The following is a 22,673-nucleotide window of genomic DNA, read 5'->3' on the forward strand; positions in this document are numbered from 1 at the left end:
TTGGAAAATCACTTTTACCATCCATATTAAATGGTCAAAACTGGTTGACTCACTGCAAGCAGCTTATTTTACAATATATCAAATGAGGTTAAAAATCTTGTGTTGTCCTGATTAAAATGCTTACACCTTTTTTAAACTTACATGCCAACACAGTGTCTGAACAATATCTGTCCATCCACATAAACTACATCCAAGGGTCCCAAACTATGATGAACAGAAGGACCATTCTGTAAAATGTTCTGTAGTTGCTGCACTTTTACTCAAAGCCACAAGAGGGCCCCCTTTTCTCAAATTTGTATAGCACTCAGGGCAACAAGTGCTGCAATTTGAAGCCGTTTGATTCAGCCCAAATACTGAAACGAAACATCCAACACTGCTTTTCATATTAAGGATACGTCCGTTTGATAGCTGGTGGAAGGCTACGTTAATCATCACAAATACATAAAACCTTGAGAGAACAAAACCACAACAAAGTGCAGAAAGACACAAAGAATAAATAACAAACGGTTCATTTGTTTGTGTTTATTTATTTCTAATGCGTTTTATTTTTATTTTTTTATCTGTCCACAAAGTCATATTAGTCACTACTATGTTAGATCAGTTTTTCCCTCACTGCAATGGCAGTAAACTACACAAGAGCCCAAACCCAGCATGGCCCCCTTCGCCTCGAGGAGATTTGTCCTTTCAGAATAAACAACACCTTCACAACAGTCACACCTTTTTCACGTGACGATAAGAATGTAGGGGTCAAGCCTGTATGATGTTCACTTTTTGAAGTGCTATCTTTTAGTTTGATGATCTGATTTAGCATCAGAGGATAAGGTGCAGTTTTCACATTAGTTTCTAGAATCACAGTGGAGGCGTAGTGTTTTCCTTTGTGCAAATGTTAAGACTTAGCTTTTTTATTTGTACGTAGAGCCTTAACTTAAGAGTCAGACAAATAGAAGTTGATGCATTCTTGTTCATTTTTAGAATAGCTTTTCTCAATGAGTGAATGTCAACTGATGTCTAAGTTGGAAGCCACTAAAATTGAGAAATGTCCCTTTAAAGCTGCTGTTGGTAGGAATGGTGTAAAATTTTTTACTTTTTTTCTGCTGGGTTTGGAGAAAAAGTCATAATACCCATCGGTAAGTGGAGTAATTTGAGACTATTGTGAAATCTCTGTGTTTTCCAATGCCTTTGTATCAAGCAATGTTATTATTCCACTCGTTCCCGTTATGACGGACCAATCATAGCTAATCTCCAATCCTCTGTCCTGATTGGTTAAGGGGCTGCCCCTACTACGTCCTCTGATTGGTTATGAGTCCAGCACTATCATGAGTCCACACGCCAATCTGTGTTGGGGGCCAAGAGGAAATCTGGTCGGGAGGGATAGTGTTGACATTCGAAGTCCCTCTCTCTGAACAGATGTTTACTCTGTGACTACCAACAGCAGCTTTAACACAGAGGAGTTTGAGACTATTTTATCCCATTTAATAGCTTTAATTCCTCCACTGTTGTTAGTAGCACAATCAGAAAACAGACTTCTGGTGAAATCTTGCTTCTTAAAGGGATAGCAGCATCTCTTCAACTTCATGCGAATGCAACAGAAAGTTTAAATAAGACTATATTTGGAATAGCTGCTGCCTATGTTTGAGATATACTTGCGCTAAACTCAGCTTAAACAAACGTTCTCACAGTACGGACAGATTAAAAGTGGCCCATGTATTTGTCTGACTCTCACTCAAATAGTCATACTTTACCCTTCAAAGGGTAAAAATATTGTCTCCAGTGTTGCTTTAATCTCTTAAAGAGGATTCTTCTGTGCAAGAATTTTGGGAAAAAAAGTCGAAGGCTTCCTTTTTACATTCAAATCTCCAGAGAAAACATCCAAATCTTTGTTGGAAATCTGTCATCGCCGAGGAAATTTGTGTCATCAGACATTTCGATTGATTGGCAGGCTGTTTTATTCCCGTCTGCCTGTGGGAGGAGTCGAAGGGACCATCGCTCAGGTTTGTGCTCTCTTTAAAAAACACAACATCTCTAGTGCTATCTGTACAACATTCAACAACACAGTTCTCTTGTTTTTTTTTCTTCTTTTTTTTTTTTGTCATTTTAACCATAATGCCAAAAACAATAATTATCATCATCATAAGAAGAGCATTTTTCCATCTCAACGGCATTGAACAAACACCACACGAACTGAAATAAAAATCTAATAAAGGCCTCGATACCAGATAGTACACGTCACCTTCAAGTGGTGCTAGAGATTGACTGCTGACGGACGAGAGAGGGGCGTGGAGGAAGAGCAAGCATGACGGAGGGATAAAGGAGGGAAAAGGGGTTGAAGAAAAGGAGAAAAGAGAGGTGAATTATCAAGTTTTAGTGTCACATTGGACATGTTTTGGCACCTTAAAGATTAAATACAATACTCATTGGAGCTTAACTTGGGCTTTGGTTTAACAAGGGTTAGTATTAAGACCAAAAAGTAGTCTAACCCTACATATATATATCATTCTTAACTCATCTAAAGGTTAGGTAGTCTATTCTTTCAAGAGTCTAGCCATGCTAGATTGTAATAAGGCCTAGTGACCTTGTTTAAGGCCCAACTGGCCTGAATTGTAACAGAGAAATCTGGTTTGAACGGCCTCCCCAAGGAGAGAGAGAGAGAGAGAGAGAGAGAGAGAGAGAGAGAGAGGGGTCAGGAGGTAAAGACACGAGAAAAAGATTAGGAAAATGGGCTGAGGTGATGATGGAAAAGAGAGAAGAGGGAAGAAAAAGGTCAGAGACAGAGGAAAGAAGAGTGTGTGTGTGTAGATATAGGCTAAGTGCTTTTGGTGAGTTTTACAAAATACACCAGGAAGTGCTTGAAACAGAAGGCACGATGGCGTTGACAGTAGTTGTTAAGGAGACACCACTAAGGGACTTTCACTACTAAACTCATAAGGTGCTCTAAAAAAGAACTGAAACACATTAATGCACATTAAGGTATGGTCGCAATCATAGAATACCCCATCAAGAAGAAGTCCAAGTACATAAATAGTGGTTGTTAGCTTGTCTAAGGGGACATTACTGCCTCACATTTGCACTTTTTTTGACCTTCAAAATCAAAGAATCTCATGTAGGTTTGATTGTTTTCAACTTATTCTGTGTTGTTGTGGGCACAGAAATGATCTGAACTTTCTTTAACAACCAGTTCAACGGTTGGACACTTGAGACTCTGGTCAACGGATCGACCGATACAGCTAATCGATGGAGTAGATCTATTGAAACCACAGCTTCACACATTTAAAACGACAACAGAAAGTGATAACTTCCATTGAAAAAACGTTTGGTCTATCCATAAAGTCAAAATAAAAACAACTACTTTGGGAACTCAAACCTTGCACAGTGCTCTGTATAGACATTCCAACTAGTCTTAGCTCACAAACATTATAATCAATATTACCTATATTGATAACCTTTTTCTGTAAGCATCTTGAAATGAAAATAAACAAAAGTCTGCTTTTTTTTTCTTGTCTTTACAAAAGCTACACATATTCTACTGGGATGTCTATGCATTTGTTAGTGTTTTAATAATAACTCCTACCATTGTCTTTTCTTTTCTTATAAAAGAAGAAGAAGAGAGGGGATCTAGTCATCTAAAAGACACCGTACCCCGAGAGTACTGTTTGTTTTTCAGATTTAGGCAGGGTACTGCTCTCTTTTCCGTTCTCTACCGTATCTCCTCTCCCGTGGAGACGAAGAGAACTTGTTCCTCGTTTGACACAGTTACTAAGTCTCTGTCTCTTTAAAAAGGTGTGTCAGGCGATTGTGTTCAGGGGCTCGAGCCGTGTCCCTACAGCCAGACTCCCACATTGTGTTTTGTTCTTTTCCACCATTGTAAACGCTGAATTTTGACCCCCTCTAGCTGCTCAGCCTTTGACCTCTTTATCACATTATACATTATTTATATCAACTGCTTTTTTTCTTCTTCTCAAGCTGAACCAAAAGTGGCTACCGTCACGCTGCGAAGTAGCTTTTCTTTTACAACTTAACTATTCACAACACCCTAGAACCACTTTGAACAAATATACTGTTACTTAAACTGTTTTTAAACTGTATATTCAGATAAAATAAATGACCTATCAGAGCCTCGGTGCGAGGGACAACCAGAGACTCTCTTAACAACATACATGAACAGGCACTAACCGAAAAAAGAAAGAAATGTTACAAACTCTTATCTCAGTTTTTCTTAAGGACAATCGTCTAGAGACTTTTCAGACAAACAAGGCAGTGATAATAAGTTGAGGGAGAGCATACTGTCTGCATCTGTTACCTCATACCTTAAATTAATACCAAATAGCTTAGCCAAGGTCCACAGCCTGAAACTTATAGGAACCAAACTTTCCTTGTTACTATGTGGGCTGTGGAGGAACTTGAAGGTTGAGGTTTCAAACTGTCAGCAGTCATATAGGAGAGCGTCTCTTTTACAGCTGGCATTACATTGGTCAGTTAGGTAGTCTTGGATATACAGCCCATTAGTAGTGTGGAATAAATGCATGTGGAATGATGCAGGATCTGCCGTAGATCTCAGTTATCTCCTTCTTCCATTCATCAAAGAGGTGGTCCTCATCCAGATTACCTATCTTGAAGTGGACTTGGAATAAAAAAATCCCAAAAGTGGCCTCCGAAATCCCAAAAGATTTGGATTAACTTTGTGGTTGACCATGGTCAGAACTAAGGTAGAGGAATAATATCACAGAGAGCACAACAGCACTGATTTATCTCTCCATCCTCTTTGTAATCTCAGGGGACAAGAATCCTCCAGACATTTAAGTGTAAAGGTGCAAATATGTATTTGACCGTAAATCCCTTTTCTCACTGCAAAGCCCCCTTCTTGAATTCTGTGTTGAATGTAGTTGAAATCACCAAACCAATCTCTCCGATGAAGACGGTTTCATCACAGTCGTTTTAATCTGTTAAGACTTGTTCCTCTTCCTCCATCATGTGGTTGGAGCTCAGAGCTGGTGAAAGAGCAAGGGACATCCTCAGATCATGGTCCTGTGAATCCTCCAAACTGCTGTTCTCCAAATTCTCTTCCAATTCTTCGTCTTGCTCCTCGTCATTGCCCTCCATCTTCTCCATGAGACTATCGCTGGCCATGTTGGAGTCTGAGTGGTTGAGGATATCGTCCAGATGTTCTCCTCTTACTTCGGAGAGCCCATTCAGGGTCTTGGCCTGAGGTGAGGACCATTCCCCCAAGGGTGCCTTGGACTCAACTTCGCTCGCATGCCTCCATACTGTCAGAGAGTCCAGGTCAGAGTGCTCCCTCTGTGGCTTGGGGGCTTTTGGGACTCCCTCGTCATCCAAGGTAGTAGAAGGGGCTCTTTTGCGCCTGGATTTACTGGTGTGGTTGACCTGGAGATGCATGGCCATGAGCTCTGCTGAGGATGTGCGGAAGGGGCAGAACAAACACTGGCTCAGTTTGACCCCTGTTGAACTATCCCCTCCGCTATCCCCACCAGCAACAACTCCTCCTTCCAAAATACTCATGCCCCCATCCTCCTCCATCCCTCCAAGGCCTGGAGAGGTGCGACGGGACAGATCCAGCGGTTCAAACCCAACCGCTTGAGTTGACGATGATGTTCCTTCTTTGTTACTTGATGGCTGTACCATCCGGCTAGTAGTAAGGGGCTTACGGCGGGACACTTTTGGGGCCTTGGGTGCAGGAGACTCCCTGATCCAGCCCCCTTCTATTCCACCCTGATAAAGGGCCCCCATCACCCCAGACAGATACCTGTACTGGGTCTCCAGGTCGACGTCCCTTAGAGCTGCAAGGGCCTTCCGATGCTCCCGCTGGTCCGGAAGCCCCAGGAGCCAGGACTGCTGGCCCGGCCGAGGGGTGGGGGAGTCAGTTTGGCCTCGGTTGACTGGGCAGTGGTTGAGCTGGGATCTGCGCTGCTTGGCCAGTCCAGAGGTTCCAGAGGTCAGACTGTTTAAACCAGAGGTGAGGCCGGAGGAGGAGGAGTTGGAGGAGGCTGCCAAGGCATTGCGTTGCTCCCTGTGGTGGCGCTGGAGGTGGTACTTCAGCGAGCCTGATTGGGTGCCAGCATAGTCACAGTGGGGACATTTGTAGGGTCTCTCACCTAAAGGACATTAGATTACAATATAAGGAAGGGGAAAGGTGCAAAAAGTAGCATGACACAAGTAGCAATAACCTAGGTTAGGGCAACTATTATTGTGTATTTAAGCTAATTTACGTGTTGGCCCGAATATAGTCTTGCAAACTTCAGACATTACACTCTCTAATGCCACATTTCTTGGCAAGTGTTTAATGTCTGCCTCAGTTGTTGGTCAATTTGTACAACTATTCTGCAATTTTGTCTACCATATCACTCAATCTGGAAATGATACGGTAGCAGTGGTGAGTGACAGCTGGCCTCAGTCATGAGGGGTTCACTCGCTTTACAGAGAAGTGGTGCTGCTGACCGTCACACTCTTTCCAGATGTATTTCGTGGGGGGAAAAAGAGGTCTTATATTCGGGTCAACTGAGTTCAACAAATCAGTCAAAGTTGGTGCTAACCATTAGTTACAAAAAATGGTATAACATGTAATGAACCCTGCCTGTGATGGATTGCACAAGGAACGCAAGAGTCAATAGCCTTGTAATTAATTTGCGTACCAAATTAAGATGAATTGAAGATATTGGTTGCACGGCCTGTCCAAAAATAATTTTGAACCCCTCATTTGAAGAAAAGGGTTTATAAAAACTCCACCAATACAGTCTTTTAAACATTGGCATTGGTTGGAGATGTAGTTACATGTTTTGAAGGGAGATGGCAGCATTCCATCACTGGTTAAAAGTACACTGCCGTGAAAGATGAAGCAAAGGGGGCATCATGCTGGAGGCATATCAAAAGCAGAAAATGTATTACATATTGAAAGCGTAAATGATCTTTGTCACAAGAACAAAAATCTGATGAATGCACCAGAACAATCTGATCTGTTGCCGGAGCGAAAATGTGTAAAGGGGCTAAAGTCTCAAGGGATGATAATCTCATGAAGACAGCAACATCAGAAGAGTGTTATTATAATTTGATGCCTTCACTTAAATTACTGACCATGTGGTAATCACTTGATGGTACAGAGAGGCAATAGTGCATGAGACAAAGAGCTGTACGCTATCATGAATAATATAACTGTGATTTGATAGGTCCTGTCAGCTGTGGATGAGTATTCATAATGGCAAAGAGATTTAATTCAATGCATTTTGGGCACTGTCTCGCTGAAAAGACTTGGATGTGGTCCAGTTACCAGTTGCTGGGGATTGGCGGCGTCTCTAAAATGGTGAATTGGGCTCTGAATTGTGATCAAATACATGAAATGGAGGCAAATAATAAGACATGCTAATGACTCATTCCAATAAAGTGGTATGAATATGAAGCGATATTGAGTGCTATGAGAGTTCCCAGTTTTCATTTTCATTATCAAATGTTTGTTTTGTTTCTTTGAGTGTTGAGAAAGCCTGCTAGGGACTGCTACATATGGTCTGTTTGAGTGCTTTATAATCAGAATAATTTAGATATCATTAGAGTTAAATCTAAGGAAAACAAATAGGAGATTTTCTTACTTTAAAGACAAAGTCAGCCTTCAAATTCTCAGATGGATTAAAGTCATGTTATTGAGAAATATGTGAGCATTTAATTTGTTGTTTGCTCAAGAATCTTAATGCTAAACAAAACTGAAAAATGCCTGAGCCAAAACATTTTAATTTAGAGTGAGTGAGGCAATTCAAGCCAGAGAAAAAAACTACTACTTTTTAATTATGTAGAATAAACTGGATTTTTAGTGTCTTTCTTACAGATGAGGTTACAGGCTAGTGAGAGTGAGTGAGCTTTAACAGTTTTAGCTATTTGAATCCCTGGAGTGGCTTGATTTTCCTGAAAAAAAAAACCTACTCTTAATATACCCTCCAGCTAGGCGTTTAAACAGAAGTTGCTCTAGTGGAGCTGCTCAGTTGCCTGCAGAACACGGCTATGATTAGCTCCAGCCAACTCTCTGGGGCGAGCGTTAGAAAAAAAGGGAAAAAGTAATGCTTCTAAAGCATGGATGCTCAATGAAACCTTTCCAGGGATTTATAAAGGTTAAAAAAAGAAGAGGTGGTTTGTTAAACTCGTAGCAGCTCTCACCTGTGTGAACTCTCAGGTGCACTTTAAGATGGTGTGAAGAGCGGAAGGCTTTACCACAGTAGGGGCAGTCTTTAATCCCTCTACCGCGCACTCGCTCCCTGGTGGGAACTGAAGGTATGGAGGAGACTGTAGTCAGGCCATTTTCTCCTGCAAGAGAATAAGGGTGAGAAAATGTTAAGATAACAGCTGGTGTAAAGGGGCCCCTGAGAGCTTCTATTTGCAACAGAAGAGCAGTAAAAAAATAATAGTATACCATTATATGTGAGCAAACACAACCCTTAAGACTAAACAGAAAAGCACAAGTGTGATAGTACCTTTGAAGCTTGAGATGACAGAGTGAAACCCTGTGGCTGCTCCTGCTTGTTGTGATCCACCACTGTGCAGTTTTGATTCCTGCCTCACTTCTCCTGTTTGTTGGGATCCACTACTGTGCAGCTGAGAATCAAGTCTTAACTCACTGCCCCCGCCTCTTCCGAGCCCCGCTCCTCTACGACCACCGCTCCCCTCTTCCTCGCTGCTGCCTCGTTTCGGAGGCCTCTGAGTGTGGACCCGAGCATGGACCACCACCTGTTGCAGGCTGCGGAATAACTTTCCACAATCTGGGCATTCCCATGGTCCTCCTGTTCCTCCGGACTCGTCTCTTGGATCCAAGCCTCCGAGGTATGCTCTGACTTGTTCAGCCTCTGTAATCACTGAGCTCCGACCTTGGCCTCGTTGATCTTGCTGTTGACCTCGCTGATGGGGCCTCTGCTGCTGCTGCTGCTGCTGCTGAGCTACTGCCAAGCTGCGAGCCACCAACTGCCACCAAGTTGCCTGGTCCCCTCCCTCTGAAACTGATACTGTAGCTTCGCCTGCACCCCCTCCTCTGATTGCTCCTCCTCCTCCTGATCCACCACCACCGTTGCCCATCTCTGCCACCTGAGCCACTGCTTGAAGTCTCTCCATGCAGCTAGCCCCGCTACCATCACTGGGCAACCCCAGATAGCCCAGGATGGCTGATTTGCTTGAGCCCAATCCCATTCTGCCTCCAGTGTCCGATCGTCCTTGTCCACCTCTGCCACCTCCTCGTTGTGCCAGAAGAAGGCTTGAGTAGAGGGCGTTGAGAGACTGATTACTAGCGGAGCTTTTGGCCTGGTGATCAGCACCAACCTGGCCCCCAAGGCTTCCCAACCCTGCCTTCAGCCCAAGTTTGTTAAGATGTACTTTCATGTGGTTTTTGAGGAACCAAGGCTCTTTGAAGCCACGGCCACATACCTGGCACTTATGGTCCAACGAGTCCTTGTGCTTACGCATGTGTCCCTTCAGGAACCACGACTGGGTAAACCGCTGTCCACAAGTTTCACAGCGAAATGCTGGCAGTGCGGGGGTAGCAGCTACCGTGGCTGCTGGTGTCTGCTGTGGGGTACTTGGGGTTGGGGCTGGGGTATGGGTTGGGGTGGGAACTGGAGTGTCAGGGGTTGCAATGACCGGCCTTGAATTGAAGGCTGTTGGCAGAGAAGGTATGTCAGGGGAAGGGTGGCACTCCTGCAAGTGGGATGCCAGGCTCTCTTCTTGGCTGGCAGAGAAAGGACAAAGAGTGCATTTATAGGGGTTGTGGAGAATGCGGACGTGGCGCGCCAACTCTGAAGCCGTGCGGAATTTTCCTTTGCAAGCATGGCATCGAAACGTAGGTGCTATGGGAGTAGACGCACCCTCCAAAATAGTAGAAGAATAGGGAGAGGTAACAGAAATGGGGTCTTCTGTGAGTGGAGGGGTCAATGGTGTGCTGTCATCCAGTAAAAAGTTTGGGTTCTGCTCTGTCTGTAGGCCACCATCAAGACCTTTGACCTCACCATCCAGATCCTCCTCTTCTGTGAGATGCTGGATTAGAGTCTCTGGCAGTAAGCGCTGGTTTGGGTGGCTTCTGTGATTCTTGATTATGTCTTTGTGGTTCTGTTGGATTTTGAGATGCTGCTTGAGGGGTGCTGAGGGGGGTCCAGTCCGGTATAGGGCTGAAGCTCGGCGGTCTCTGTCCAGACTGTGAGCTCGGGCGTGAAGAGACAAAATACTTTGGAATCGGAATCTCTTCCCGCAAACATGACAAGGAAACCTGAGCGCAGGCCCTGATGAGGCCCCTCCCACTCCAGGTATCGCCCTGGTAACAGTATCTTTCTGGAACAGCTGGAGGTCTAGCTCATCATTGCAGTTTCCACTCTGCCCTGATGAGAGTGCGAGCTCCAGGGCTCCAAACCCAAGGACTGGTGCTGATGGTGTGGCAGGGGGAGAGGAGTCCAAACAAGGGCTGCAAGCAGCGTCTTGTCCCCCTCCTCCTGGGAACAAAGCAACTGCTGGGGTCGGGGAAGGAGGAACTCCATCCAGCCCTTCCTCTTCATCTTCATCATCAACGTCATGGTGATTGTTGTTGTCCTCGTGAATAGGGAAAGGAGAGAGGGGAAAGATAGGTGTGGTGTCAAGGCTTTGAGGGGAAGGTTCAGGGCTCTGGATGGGCAAGACAATAGGGCTGTCGGGTAAAGAGTGCAGGGTGTGAGGAGAGGAGGCCTGGGGGCTGTGGTCCAAGGATGGCAGTGTTGGGGGGGACTGGGGCTGCTCACAAGAAAGAGACAGCACACATTCTGGCGGAGAATCCATCCTCTATCAGTACAAAACACAAGGAGAAGAAGAGAGGCGGATAGTGAGTGGGAGAGTTCTAACTTCAAAAACCCAAGAGGAAAGGTTGAATTTACATGTTGTGCATAATTATCTTAAACTGTAACATGACCTTGAACAATATTGGAAAACATCCAAAAAGTAGAGATATAGTCAGATGGTGTTGGTTTGTAGAGATGGCTCCAATGCCAGCATGTGTAAGCGCATGTGTGTATATGTAAGTGTGAATAAGAAGGGTGAGGATTACCAGCAGTGCGTGTGATGTTATGCCATTCTTTAGTGTCTCGGCTGATTGGGGACACACTTCTGTGGCAGCCTCCTCCTTTAATTTTCTGGGGACAAAAATAAACAAAACAAAAAACCCTGATGACAACATGACAAATGAGACACTTTAATTTGAAGTATGTCTTATCAAATAACCCAATAATATTGCACTTCAATTGAAGTTGTAGCCACTTAAAAAAAAAAGAAAAAAAACCCCACTTTAGCACATGGTGATGCTATTATGTATTAAAAGGAAATTATCATTATCCGCGCAGGTGTAAATGAATTTAAAAGACTGTGCAATGAACTGCAGGTAGCAGACTTCCCTCAAAATCGGATGAAAAACCGGCTCACGCGGAGACTCTTTGAATGTATTTCATGATAAATGCAAATATCAAAGAATCAAATGCATACTCATTATGTCGCCTTTTTTGAATGTCTTTTAGTGCGTGTTAATGTTAAGTACAAAGTAAATCTTTATTTGATCTTCCTCTCCTCTCCAGTCTGTGTGGGTGTGTGCGCTCTCTTGAATGTGTAACAGGTGTGCACCTGTTCTTCCTCCTGCATGTGTTCACAAAGCACTCCAGCATACTGTAAGCAACATATGGGATGATTAGTCAGAGTGTGAATTTGCAACCGGTGTGTATCTGTCTTATGTGTGAGTGTGTGTTTTAGGAGTTAAGGGCACCACCACAGGACATGGACTGTCCCAAACAGGATGGGCGCGCGATGTTTTGACTTCCCCACACACCCTTCCTGTACACCCCTACAGTAGCTGCTTTTCACTTAAATTTGGACTGTATACACACACACACACACACACACACACACTTAACACTCACGTATGGTGTGTTTGCACTTATGCACAGCAGTATTTGTTAAATCTACTGCCTGGGTGTGGTGGATTTGACCCGTAGACTGCTTAGTCATGGTTAATCTTAGAGTACAAATGTAAGCTTATTCTTATGTTGTGTTGCCTGTGCTGCAACCGTCACCCCCCAGATAACAGAGTCAGCTAAAATGTAAAGTGTGATATACAGCATATTGAACACACACAGGCATTTGGCAGGCACGCTCACACACCCAAATATTTTCAGTGCACAGCAGTTTGCACGAGTTAGAGTGGATTTATGCACATGGGCTGTTTTCGTCCATCATTTGGCGGAGTTGAGAAGCAGCAGAGGCGCCCACAACAAAACAAAAGGTCATCAATCATTGTGGCAAAACAATGGAACATCTGTGTTCGCAGGTGTGACGCCCATATTTGTGTTCACGAGGCGGTATGGTCACATATGTGTTTATATGATCTGTTGGATTAGTGTTTATGCGTGTGTGTGAGTGTGTCACTGAGCCTGGATGACAAAGAGATTCTCATGTAGCCAGTTGACATTTTAGCTCAGCTATGACTCACAGGGATATCACACCATATCAATCACATAAACACACACAACCACAGACACACTCTCACACACTGAGTCCTTTCTTAATCCACCATTATTGTTCTTTCTCTCCCTGTCTTCCTTTCCCTTCTGTCTTTCTTTCTCTCCCTGATTCATACTCCTCCCATCCCCCTCTCATTCTCTCGCTCCCTCCCTCCGTCTATTATTCACTAATTTTCTTTCATTCTCTCCCTCTCTTTCTTTCTCTCCTGCAGTGTTGCCAGTTGGCAGCGTGCCAGGGAATGCTGATATCAGCTGGTAGATTGGGCCCTGCCAACATGGCGAAGAGCAAAAAAATGAGAAAGGAGGCAGACAGAGGGAAAGAAAGAGAGAGACAGAGGGGAAACACACAGTGCTGTTAAAAACTGGGCAGCATAAAAAAAAAAAAACATTGTCAGAAGCCATGTGAATGAAAATTATTTTATGTGATTGCCAGCGTGGTGTTGAGGGGAAAAGGGGGGGAATAAAGGTAAAGAGGCAGACATGCTGGAACAGAGAATGGGAGAGAAATCAGAGTGGTGGAGTGGCAGGCTGGGGCATAACATAAAGAGAGAACAACAGATTTGAAAATCATTTGAAAAGTCAACACAAAGACGTATAGAGAGAGAGGGAGGGAGAGAGAAACAGAAAGGGAAAAGGAAGAAAGAGGCAGACTGGGTACAAAATGTATCTGCAGCGGTGTTCGGTCTGATGGAATTATCATATGAATATCACCATCACAATGCATTGTTCTACCGTGACGGTGGCTGTCGCCAACCACCGGCCCTGTCATGCCAATAAAGACAATTTGGATAGATGGAGAGAGGGAGATAAGGTGCAGCAAAGGATGCAGGGAAAAAGGGGTTGGGGCGAGTGAGGGACACAAATCAGATTGGAATCAGGTGGAGCAGAAGCGCATTAAAATCTGGTGTAAATGAAGCAAGAAAAACAGTAAAGAAGCAGCGGTGTCCTGTACACCACCTCTGGACATGGTCCTGGATACATCTGTCCACATTATCCACAAATGCATGCATTCCAAGCCTGCAAATTGAGCTACTTTTGCAGGCACTCAGAAATCACACATAAATGGCTTGTGCAGGTACTCAACAAGGTGTTAACTGTCAGCCTCCAAAGATTTAAATGCTGTGTGTGTAAGAGATGCATGCTGCAGTTTTGCAAGGCAAGTAGAAACCAGATCTGTAAAGCACATCAAGGAAATGCATTTTTAATGTCAGGTGCAAATGAGAGCCGCCTAAATCATACAAGCAAGTCTTGAAGAGAGGGAAGGACTGCGCGCTGCATTTCCCTGCTTTCTCACTCTGAATTTGTTTTTGTGCTCTACATTTTCCCCCGACCCCTTAAATATGCATGGAATATGATGCAGTGCAACAACATAACAATCCGTACTGTAATGACAGCTTAAAAGCATACCGTTGTTGTGTTAAGCATTGCCGTGATGCTGTCATTACTATAATTGCAGCGTAACTTCACGAGCACTGAAATAACTAAATCAAAGACCTGAAACACCTTCACTGGAAATTAGTTTTATGACAGGGGTCAATATGCCATCTTCCTTTTTTTAGCCACTCCCTCAAAGTATTAGCGCTGTTAAAAAAATTGACAGCTACTTCTGCCATTGTGCCGCAAGGTGTGTGTAGAAGAAGAGGTGGGGGGGTTGCTGAGTCATACATCACATCCCTTGCAAATAGTTGCCAAGGAAGTCGGAGCACAATATGTTCAGACAAGTTTATTTTTGGGGGGGGTTTTGATGTCATTGTGTAAATATCCACTGAGTGATACGCTTTTATTGTGAAGGCAGTTAGTGCAGGTTTGTACATGCCAGCACTCAACACATCATAATTGTAAATGTGAGGGTGTGAACACCTTTCACTTTGTGCCTCCAACGGTGACTGCGTGTGGGCAGGAAGCACTTTATCTGCTTGGCTTTACATTAATGATACGAGTGTCAGTGTCTATTGTGGGCTGTGTTTGTAATCAGTCGTTTTTAGCCAAATATTACCGTTCTGCACTTGTCACAAGTCCCAAAATTAAGTCTGTGAGCTTCATATAGCTGAAAACAGTTACTTCATATGAATACTAAAACTGTAGTTGATGGATTTTTGGTTTTAAAAGTGGTTTCTATTTGTAGTCAGAGTCACATTGTCCAATAAAGTGCTGCTGGGCCTTGGCTTTAAAAAAGTAAGCTGTCCCAGTGGAGTGCAAAGACATGTGCCACATCCGCTTTAAGTCCATCCAAGACCCAATCCTCTGTCATCTCACTGAGACTTGACTTCTTACTAGGGATGCACCGATGCTAATTTTTAGGTCCAGATACAGATATCGATACCTGGGCTTTGGTATCTGCCTATACCGATACTAGCCGATCCGATCCGATCCTGGCATTGATTTAACAATCTCTATTCCTTAATGTGAGGATAGAATCATGTTTTGGCAACTTCATGCTTTTCTGACTTTGTAAACCAAAATAAAGTAAATATTTTTAAACTGACAGTATCATTATTCAAGAGATTATAAATGTGTACCAGCAGTCTGGTGAGTTAATCTTCATAACCAATAGATATTGTAAACACAGAAAAGCATAGAACTGAGATGTATAGATCTGCCATATGGATCGGCACCATATATCGGCCCCTTGTCACCGATATCCGATCTAGCTTTTTGAGTCCGATCTAGCCGATATCCGATACCAGGATCGGATCTGTGCATCCCTACTTCTTATTAATCTCTAAGAACAAAGTTTAGCTATCTGTCCTTCCATCTGAACTCTCACTCAAATTTCGTGTCAAATTCGTGTTCGACAAGTTTGTGGACAAAGGAATCTTGACACAGAAATCCTGTAACATTTACCCAAACAACTTCTGGCAGATTTGGGAGCCCGCAAAAATGGGCGGTTGCTGCCAGAGGTTAATGTCTTTGTAAGTTTGTATCTCGTTGTTTTGTAGATTCGTGAAACTATACGAATTTAAATGTTCTTGGAAAAATGGATTGCAGACAGGATGGATTCACACGCATCTATTTCTGGAGAAAACCTTTTCCCTTCTTTCAAAACTACTGCACTTGGTCTTATTTTATGACCCTTTGTAAAGTCTGAAGTCCAGGTTCAGATCCCTTAAACAACTTAGAGTCAAAAGAGTGTACATAAACAAGTTTCGTGCTGCTTTTATTTTATATTTGTATATTCCTGCCAGAGGTTAATATATTTGCGAGTTCTTATCTGGTTGTTATCGTGGATTTGTGATATCTATACCAATTTAAATTTTCTTTGAAAAAGGGATTGCTGACAGAATGGATTCACACACAGAAATCCTGTAACATTTACCCAAATAACTTCAGGCAGATTTGGGAGCCCCCAAAAATGAGCGGTTCCTGCCAGTGGTAATTTTCTTTGTCAGTTCATCTGGTTGTTTCGTAGATTCATGAAATCTATATGAATTTAAATGTTCTTCGAAAACAGGATTGCTGACAGGATGGATTCACACGCATCTATTACTGGAGAAAACATTTTTCCCTTCTTTCAAAACTACTGCACTTGGTCTTATTTTATGACCCTTTGTAGAGTCTGAAGTCCAGGTTCAGAAACCTTAGACAATTTAGAGTCAAAAGAGTGTGCATAAGGAAGTTTCGTGCTGCTTTTATTTTCTGTTTGTATATTCCTGCCAGAGGTTAATGCCTTTGTAAGTTCTTATCTGGTTGTTTCGTAGATTCATGAAATCTATACAAATTTAAATGATCTTGGAAAAAAGGATTGCTGACAGGATGGATTCACACACAGAAATCCTGTAACATTTACCCAAATAACTTCTGGCAGATTTGGGAGCCCCCAAAAATTGGCGGTTCCTGCCAGTGGTCATTTTCTTTGTTAGTTTATCTCGTTGTTTCGTAGATTCATGAAATCTATACGAATTTAAATGATCTTGGAAAAAGGGATTGCAAACGGGATCGATTCACACGCATCTATTTCTGGAGAAAACATTTTTCCCTTCTTTCAAAGGTTCTAGACTTGGTGTTATTTTTTGACCCTTTGTAGAGTCTGAAGTCCAGGTTCAGATCCCTTGGACAATTTAGAGTCAAAAGAGTGTGCATAAGGAAGTTCCGTGCTGCAATTCTCTTCTGTATGTATATTCCTGCCAGAGGTGAATGCCTTTGTAAGTTCTTATCCGGTTGTTTTGTGGATTCGTGAAATCTGTACGAATTTAAAAGTTCTTCCAAAAAACGGATCGCACACGCATCTATTTCTGGAGAAAACATGTTTCCTTCTTTCAAAGCTTCTGCACTTGGTCTTATTTTTTGACCCCTTGTAAAGTCTGAAGTCCAGGTTCAGATCCCTTGGACAACTTGAAGTCAAAAGAGTGTACATAAGTAAGTTTCGTGCTGCTTTTATCTTCTTTTTGTATACATTGTTTCGAATGCCTTTCTTCGTGACCCTTAAAATAAGCATCTCTAAAGTCTCCGGCCTGGCCTGAGGCTGTGTATGTCTTTGTGTTTGAGTCCTTACAAGTATATCTTTCTTCCAACTATATGACTTGAAGTCTCATGTGATGGAGTCGGTGCGAGGTGAGGTGTCCTTTGGGGATGATTGTATGTGAGACTGACCGCAAAGAATGCGTATGAAAGCGAGGATGAGCGGCTTGAGGGAAGAGGAGAGGGGGAGTCGGCTCTCTGTGCGGTACAGTATAATTTGGCCCTGTGGTTTTTATCGCGTGGTCACGTGGCGAACTTCCCCACAGACGGTATTCATTTCCTTTACTTCACCTTTCCCTGAACCCCCCTTGCTTTACTCCCTGCTTCGCACCAACTTTGTCTGGCTCGCGCTCTCTCCTCCCCCCCCTCCCCTCATCTTCTGCTCTTAGCAGTGATAAGGGGAAAAGTCTCCCACAGTGCCTCCTCCACTTACTGTAGAGATGTGACGGGTGGTGGGTTCCTTGCACAGAAGTGCTACTTTTTATGAATGAATTAAAGCTGAAGAATTTGAGTTGCGCCGCCAGAGAAAGGCTTGGAGTTACCTTGAAAAAAGGTTACAGGCACTCATGGCGCCGCTGAAAAAAAATGTCCTTCAAATGGCAACAGAATGAAATGTGGTTGACCTTTTTGAACCATATTTTGTATGCTAGATGAAGACAGAGTTGAGTGAAAATGATACATTCAGCCTCTGCTTCTGGATCTTTTATCTTTTGCTTGATCTAGGAGGCCACCAACACCTTGCCTTCGCCACTCTCACCCCTTTCGCCAAACACTTCACTGCTTTTTCCCCATTTCTTCTTCTCTACATCTCCCTCCACTTCCCATCTCCTCCTGCTCTTTCTGAATGAATTTCTCTATCAGCGGAGAACACGAGCAGACACTTCCCTGCAGTTGCAAAAGCGCCAAAAACCGAGGAGATCTGAGCGAGCGAGTCTGAAACATCACAGCAACTCAGCAGAGAAACAGGGCTCTCGCTCCGAGTCATACAGGCCCGTGCTGTGTCTAAACCAATGAGTGGAGGCGCTGACTGACTCGTCTGATTCAGGATTTCAAGACTCAGGCCTTAAAAGAAGAGTTGGTTTGGAGCATGCAAATGTCAGAGGAAAATCACTTTATGTATTTATCTTTGAGCGCTGAAGTTCACCTGCTGGGGTTAAGAGAAATAAAAGGAAGCAAAGGAAGAAGTGAAATGAACGCCTGCATGATGTTTTTAGTCTGTAATCAAATATCCGAGTGCGTGCTGAAATCTGTCAATCAAACTCTGAATGTTCCACCGTCGATGTAAATTCCCCCCAAACATTTTTCCAACTTGCTTCACGTGTCCTTGAGGAAGATGCCATCTACCCACAAACCCCCCTGGGAGGCTGACCCGACACTGTGACCTCCTTGTGGAATATGTGTATCGCGTATATATCAGACATGTGAGCACCTATAGAAGAAAATAGAAACTGTTAACATGGGATGATTCTTAACTCACCCTGGGGAAATTTGCAAGAGCATGTGCTCTCTTTCTTAGCAACACCTTTCTTAATGCACCCTCAATTACACTTTTATATAAACGTTCACTTCATGGAGGTGTCAATACTGATATCACCGCTTATTTTAGCACCTTGCAGAAGGGCACCTTGATGGAACATGAACTTGGGGAGTAACTTCTGAGTAAGAGTGAGGGTATGATCGAAAAGAAAGCTTGTGTTGTTGAATAAAAACTTTGGAGATGTTGTGAACAGTAGGACGAGCTGGACCTTATGCAGATTGGGCCGGCGCGATATTCATTTAATGGCTCATAAATTTGATTCACTTGAAAATAAGGCATTTGTAGTGATGTAGATGTAATTGCATGTTTAATAAAAGAGATAGTGCTTTACTTTTAAACTTCTGCCAACTGGTGCAACAGCAGCGCCAGATGGGTGCACGTCTGATTTTCAGTTTTGGAACATTTCTGAGGAAGTCTGTCACTCTAACATCTCCCACTTCTCTAAGACATCATTTAGAAATCATATCTTCAGGGGCGCTGGTGGCCTAGCGGTCTAGAGACTACAGTCCTTGTCACAGGGGTCGCCGGTTTGATTCCCGACTGCAACCGTTTCCTGCATGTCTTCCCCCGCTCTCCACTCCCCACATTTCCTGTCTCTCTTCAGCTGTCCTATCAAATAAAGGCAAAAAGCCCAGAAATCATATCTTCATGATCAGACTGAACCAGGTTCCTCTTTTTCTTGACCTGCTGTTTTTAAATCCCAGCAGGCCACCTCTTTAGGTCGCACTTTAGCCAGCTTCAGCTTGATTTGCTACCAAAAATTCTGCTTTGATTTGAGTCGAAATCAACCACCAGTACCTGTCCACCTCTGTTGTAAAAATGAGTTTGAAACTGGTCTGCCAACTCAACACAAGTGGCACAAGTGGCGTACTATTTAAGTAAGACCCTAATGCTCTAAATACACACTAATCCCGAGCAGCCAGCAGAACTCTCAACAGTCTCAAAATGTCACAATGCAGTAGATTCTCCCTAACTGAGGGCAAGCAGGTGCCTCTCCCGCAGCGCACTAATGACCCAATTATATCAATCAGAAGCCTTGATTGGTGCTACACTCCTCTCCCTTTTACTCTCTCTCCCTCTGTCTCTCTTTCTCCCTCGCATACAATCTCTTCCCCAAGAGCCACCTGGATGGGGTGTATGTGCCCCCTCAAGTACAGTACAGTGTGTACAAAGATGGGGAGGAGGCGGAGGTGATGGTGGCGGCGGAGGAGGAGGAGGACACTACTTGAGAACAAATAGCAGAAAGGTCTGAATGAAGCAAAACCATTAGACCCTTTTTAACATGGAGACACTGTGCGGTGCATTAGTACAGTAGGATTTGTTGAGTACTTGCAGCATGAAAGCAGCATCTTGTATCAAAAAGGAGACAACCTGTAGGGGTGTTTGGGAGGGGGGTGGACTTTTTCTATAGGGAGGTATTTTTTTCCTTTTTAAATTTCAGCATGATGTTGAGATGCTTTTCTTAAAGTAAGTTTTTAGGAAATAACTGATAAGGACAAGATTTAAAGTGATAGAAGTGACTTTAAGGGGTCAAATGTAAACCGTCAACTACATTTTTTTAGAGTATTAAATATAATTAACTCTAATTTTCACGGTTTGTAACCTCCTTTCATTCCACAAGAATTTCTCAGAGTAATTTATAGTGTTGGATTTCTTTAAATCAGCGCTTATGTGCTTGAAAAATTAATTCCACATCATAAAAAAAGGAAGCACACAGAGTTTCAGGACCCCTCCAACAACATGCCTGCATGTTTATAGGACAAGCCAGCAATGTCAACCTACTTCCACTGTGCACACGCTCTCAAAAGTGTGACATTTCTGCTGGATTTCAAAAATAGGGCATTTCAGGATCCCTAAACATATTCCTCTGGATATAGAAAAGGCGTCATGAGTGTCTTTGGTCAACCCAGATGACACGTCTGCGCCTTATCTCATGAGGAATTTCCTCCTCGCCCCTGTGATGTGCGTCAATAACGTGCAACCATTTTCAGTCGCTCTTTCCCCTCTTCTCTCTCGCGGCCATCTCAATTAGAGGCACATTAATGAAATAAATAACCATCAACAAACAATGCACTTATAAAACATCCCCACTGAAATGAGATTAACCCTGCTCGCGGATAGTGTCCGCGCACAATCCGAAAAAAAAGAAAGCGATTATAAATCATAACAGTGGGACGTAGTTTTTTGGGAAGTCGGGGGTGGCGTGTGTGTGTCATGTCAGCCTATCTATCGCTCTCTCCCCTGCTCCATTTTGTTCTTAAATTTTCTATACAAAAGATTAAGGGAGGGGAAAAAGACGAGTGAGCGAGCAAAGGGAGAGGACGGGAGGGGAAAAAGTGCCATCATGGATTTCATCTTGAATCCTCTGCCAATCTCCCTGACCGACATCAGTCCTCCAAAAAAAGCGACATCTTGTCCAAAAAACGCACATTTTGTGAGCAGAGACGAAATCTCCGGCAACTTCTCTTTGCTGAATCCACGCGTATTGCACACACACACACTACACTACACTACACGACTACAACGTTGCATGCCACACTTGCTATGCTACTTTCTGAGCTTGAGGTGATGTTAGGACAACTACTAAACGGGTTGTAGTAAACATTGTAGTAAAAGGTAGGGGGAAAGTAGACGGTTTTTTGAGCACTATATCCAGCCTGTGGATGCGTTTTAGTGCGCACATCCCACATGAAAGTGACGGTGCTTATGTCGGAAAACAATGCACTACACAATGCCTAATGTGAGTCCAACAAAAGAATTAGTCAAGCTAATGGCATCTACACACAAATTACGCTTTGTGAATTAACTTGCGAACATGCAAGAATCCACTTTTACGCCCGGACAATATGTCTGCGGCTTATATCGAAATCCTCCGTTACGCACCGAGAACTTGTGCCCTCTTTTCTTTTCCAGTGAAAGCTACTTTTGTCGTTTTCACAGAGGTTAAAAAAAAAAGAGATGGTGAAAGATAAAAAAGAGGAGGTCAAAACGCTACCTCGTTTCCAAACTGCGCGGATAGAAATAACATCTAGCTGAGTAGAACTTGGTTAAAGTTACTCGAATTAAAAAGAAATACATCTTTTAACCACTCCGAGTGACTTTCCGTGCACTTGCAAGCAATCCAAAAGTCTCCTTTTAGTCCTTTTTTTGGACTTACCCAATGGACTTATTTCAAACGTGTAAGCGAGCCTCATGTGAAAAAATGAGAGAAAACAGCGCATTTCTCCTTCTTTTTTTGTCATGTCACGGGCTATAAGAGGGCTCGTGGGGGCTACATGAATGTCGGCCACGCGCGCACATACACCGGCTTACATACATGACACACACGTAAAGTGCTCCGGAGCGCGCGGTTTACATACATACATATATGCTTCATGGTATGCCATCCGGAGCGCGCACACACATCCACAAACTGGCTGAGACATAAAAGACAACAACAACTCAAATTGGCCATTATCCCGAGTGTTGCTCGTGAGCGACAAAAAAAAAGGGCAACAACAGTCGACTGTAAATTTAACAATTTTGGAAATGTTTCATCCCCGGTGCCACCATGCATAAAAGTGTATATGTAAACAGAGTGGTGGATCAAATGAAAGTAGATAAATGGAGATATAGGATATATGTTGAAAGTAAAGACTCAGTGTACTTACGGGAGAGGCGGCGAGGAGATTAATGACACGACACGTCATGATTACGTTTCACTTGAATTAAATACATTACGAGTTGGGAAAAAAATGGAAATCAGGGTTGTATACAAGCATACGCCGTTTCCCCCTCCCTCCTCCCTCCCTCCGTTTGGTCACCCTCTTCTCTCCCTCTCTCTCTCTCTCACTCTCTCCTCCTCCTTGTCCTCCTCCATCTCCCTTTTCTTTTCCTTCTCCCCTTTTCTCTCCTTTTCTTCTTGCATTTTTTCCCCCCCTCTCCATTTATTGTACAGGAGGAGTTGGTGAATAGAGAGAAGCAAAAAAAAAAAAGGGGAGAAGTGGGAGGGAGAGTGATGTAGGTTGGAAATGTTAATTATAATCTCAGCACGGGCACCATTTTACAACGCTGTCATCTCTTCACATTTGTATCCTAAATATGGCATCAGGGGTGGCGGGTAGCTGACAGTTAGAAGACACTTCTTTTTTTTCTTTCGGGAGAAGAAGGAGAAGAAGAAGAGGGGGGAGAAGAAA

General features: G+C 43.4%; 1 protein-coding gene and 1 long non-coding RNA gene across 4 annotated transcripts in view; one reads left to right on the forward strand and one right to left on the reverse strand.

The window, feature by feature from the left end:
• LOC117807341 overlaps window positions 1-22,673 on the forward strand; it is a 117,870-nt gene that overhangs the window by 63,392 nt on the left and 31,805 nt on the right. The window lies entirely within an intron of this gene.
• On the reverse strand, window positions 1,359-22,450 carry znf219 (zinc finger protein 219). 2 transcript variants are annotated; one of them, XM_034676592.1, is made up of 5 exons: window positions 22,149-22,450; window positions 11,045-11,129; window positions 8,466-10,782; window positions 8,152-8,298; window positions 1,359-6,107 (listed from the first exon to the last, which is right to left on the reverse strand). In XM_034676592.1, the coding sequence occupies exons 3-5, from the start codon at window positions 10,777-10,779 to the stop codon at window positions 4,933-4,935; spliced, it is 3,636 nt and encodes a 1,211-aa protein (XP_034532483.1). In that variant the 5' UTR covers window positions 10,780-10,782; window positions 11,045-11,129; window positions 22,149-22,450; the 3' UTR covers window positions 1,359-4,932. The 2 variants fall into 2 exon arrangements, with proteins under 2 accessions (XP_034532483.1, XP_034532484.1); XM_034676593.1 differs by having other exon boundaries at window positions 8,206-8,298; window positions 22,149-22,211.

Source organism: Notolabrus celidotus, chromosome 23, assembly GCF_009762535.1.
Source record: "Notolabrus celidotus isolate fNotCel1 chromosome 23, fNotCel1.pri, whole genome shotgun sequence".
In the NCBI taxonomy this organism is placed as follows: Eukaryota; Metazoa; Chordata; class Actinopteri; order Labriformes; family Labridae; genus Notolabrus; species Notolabrus celidotus.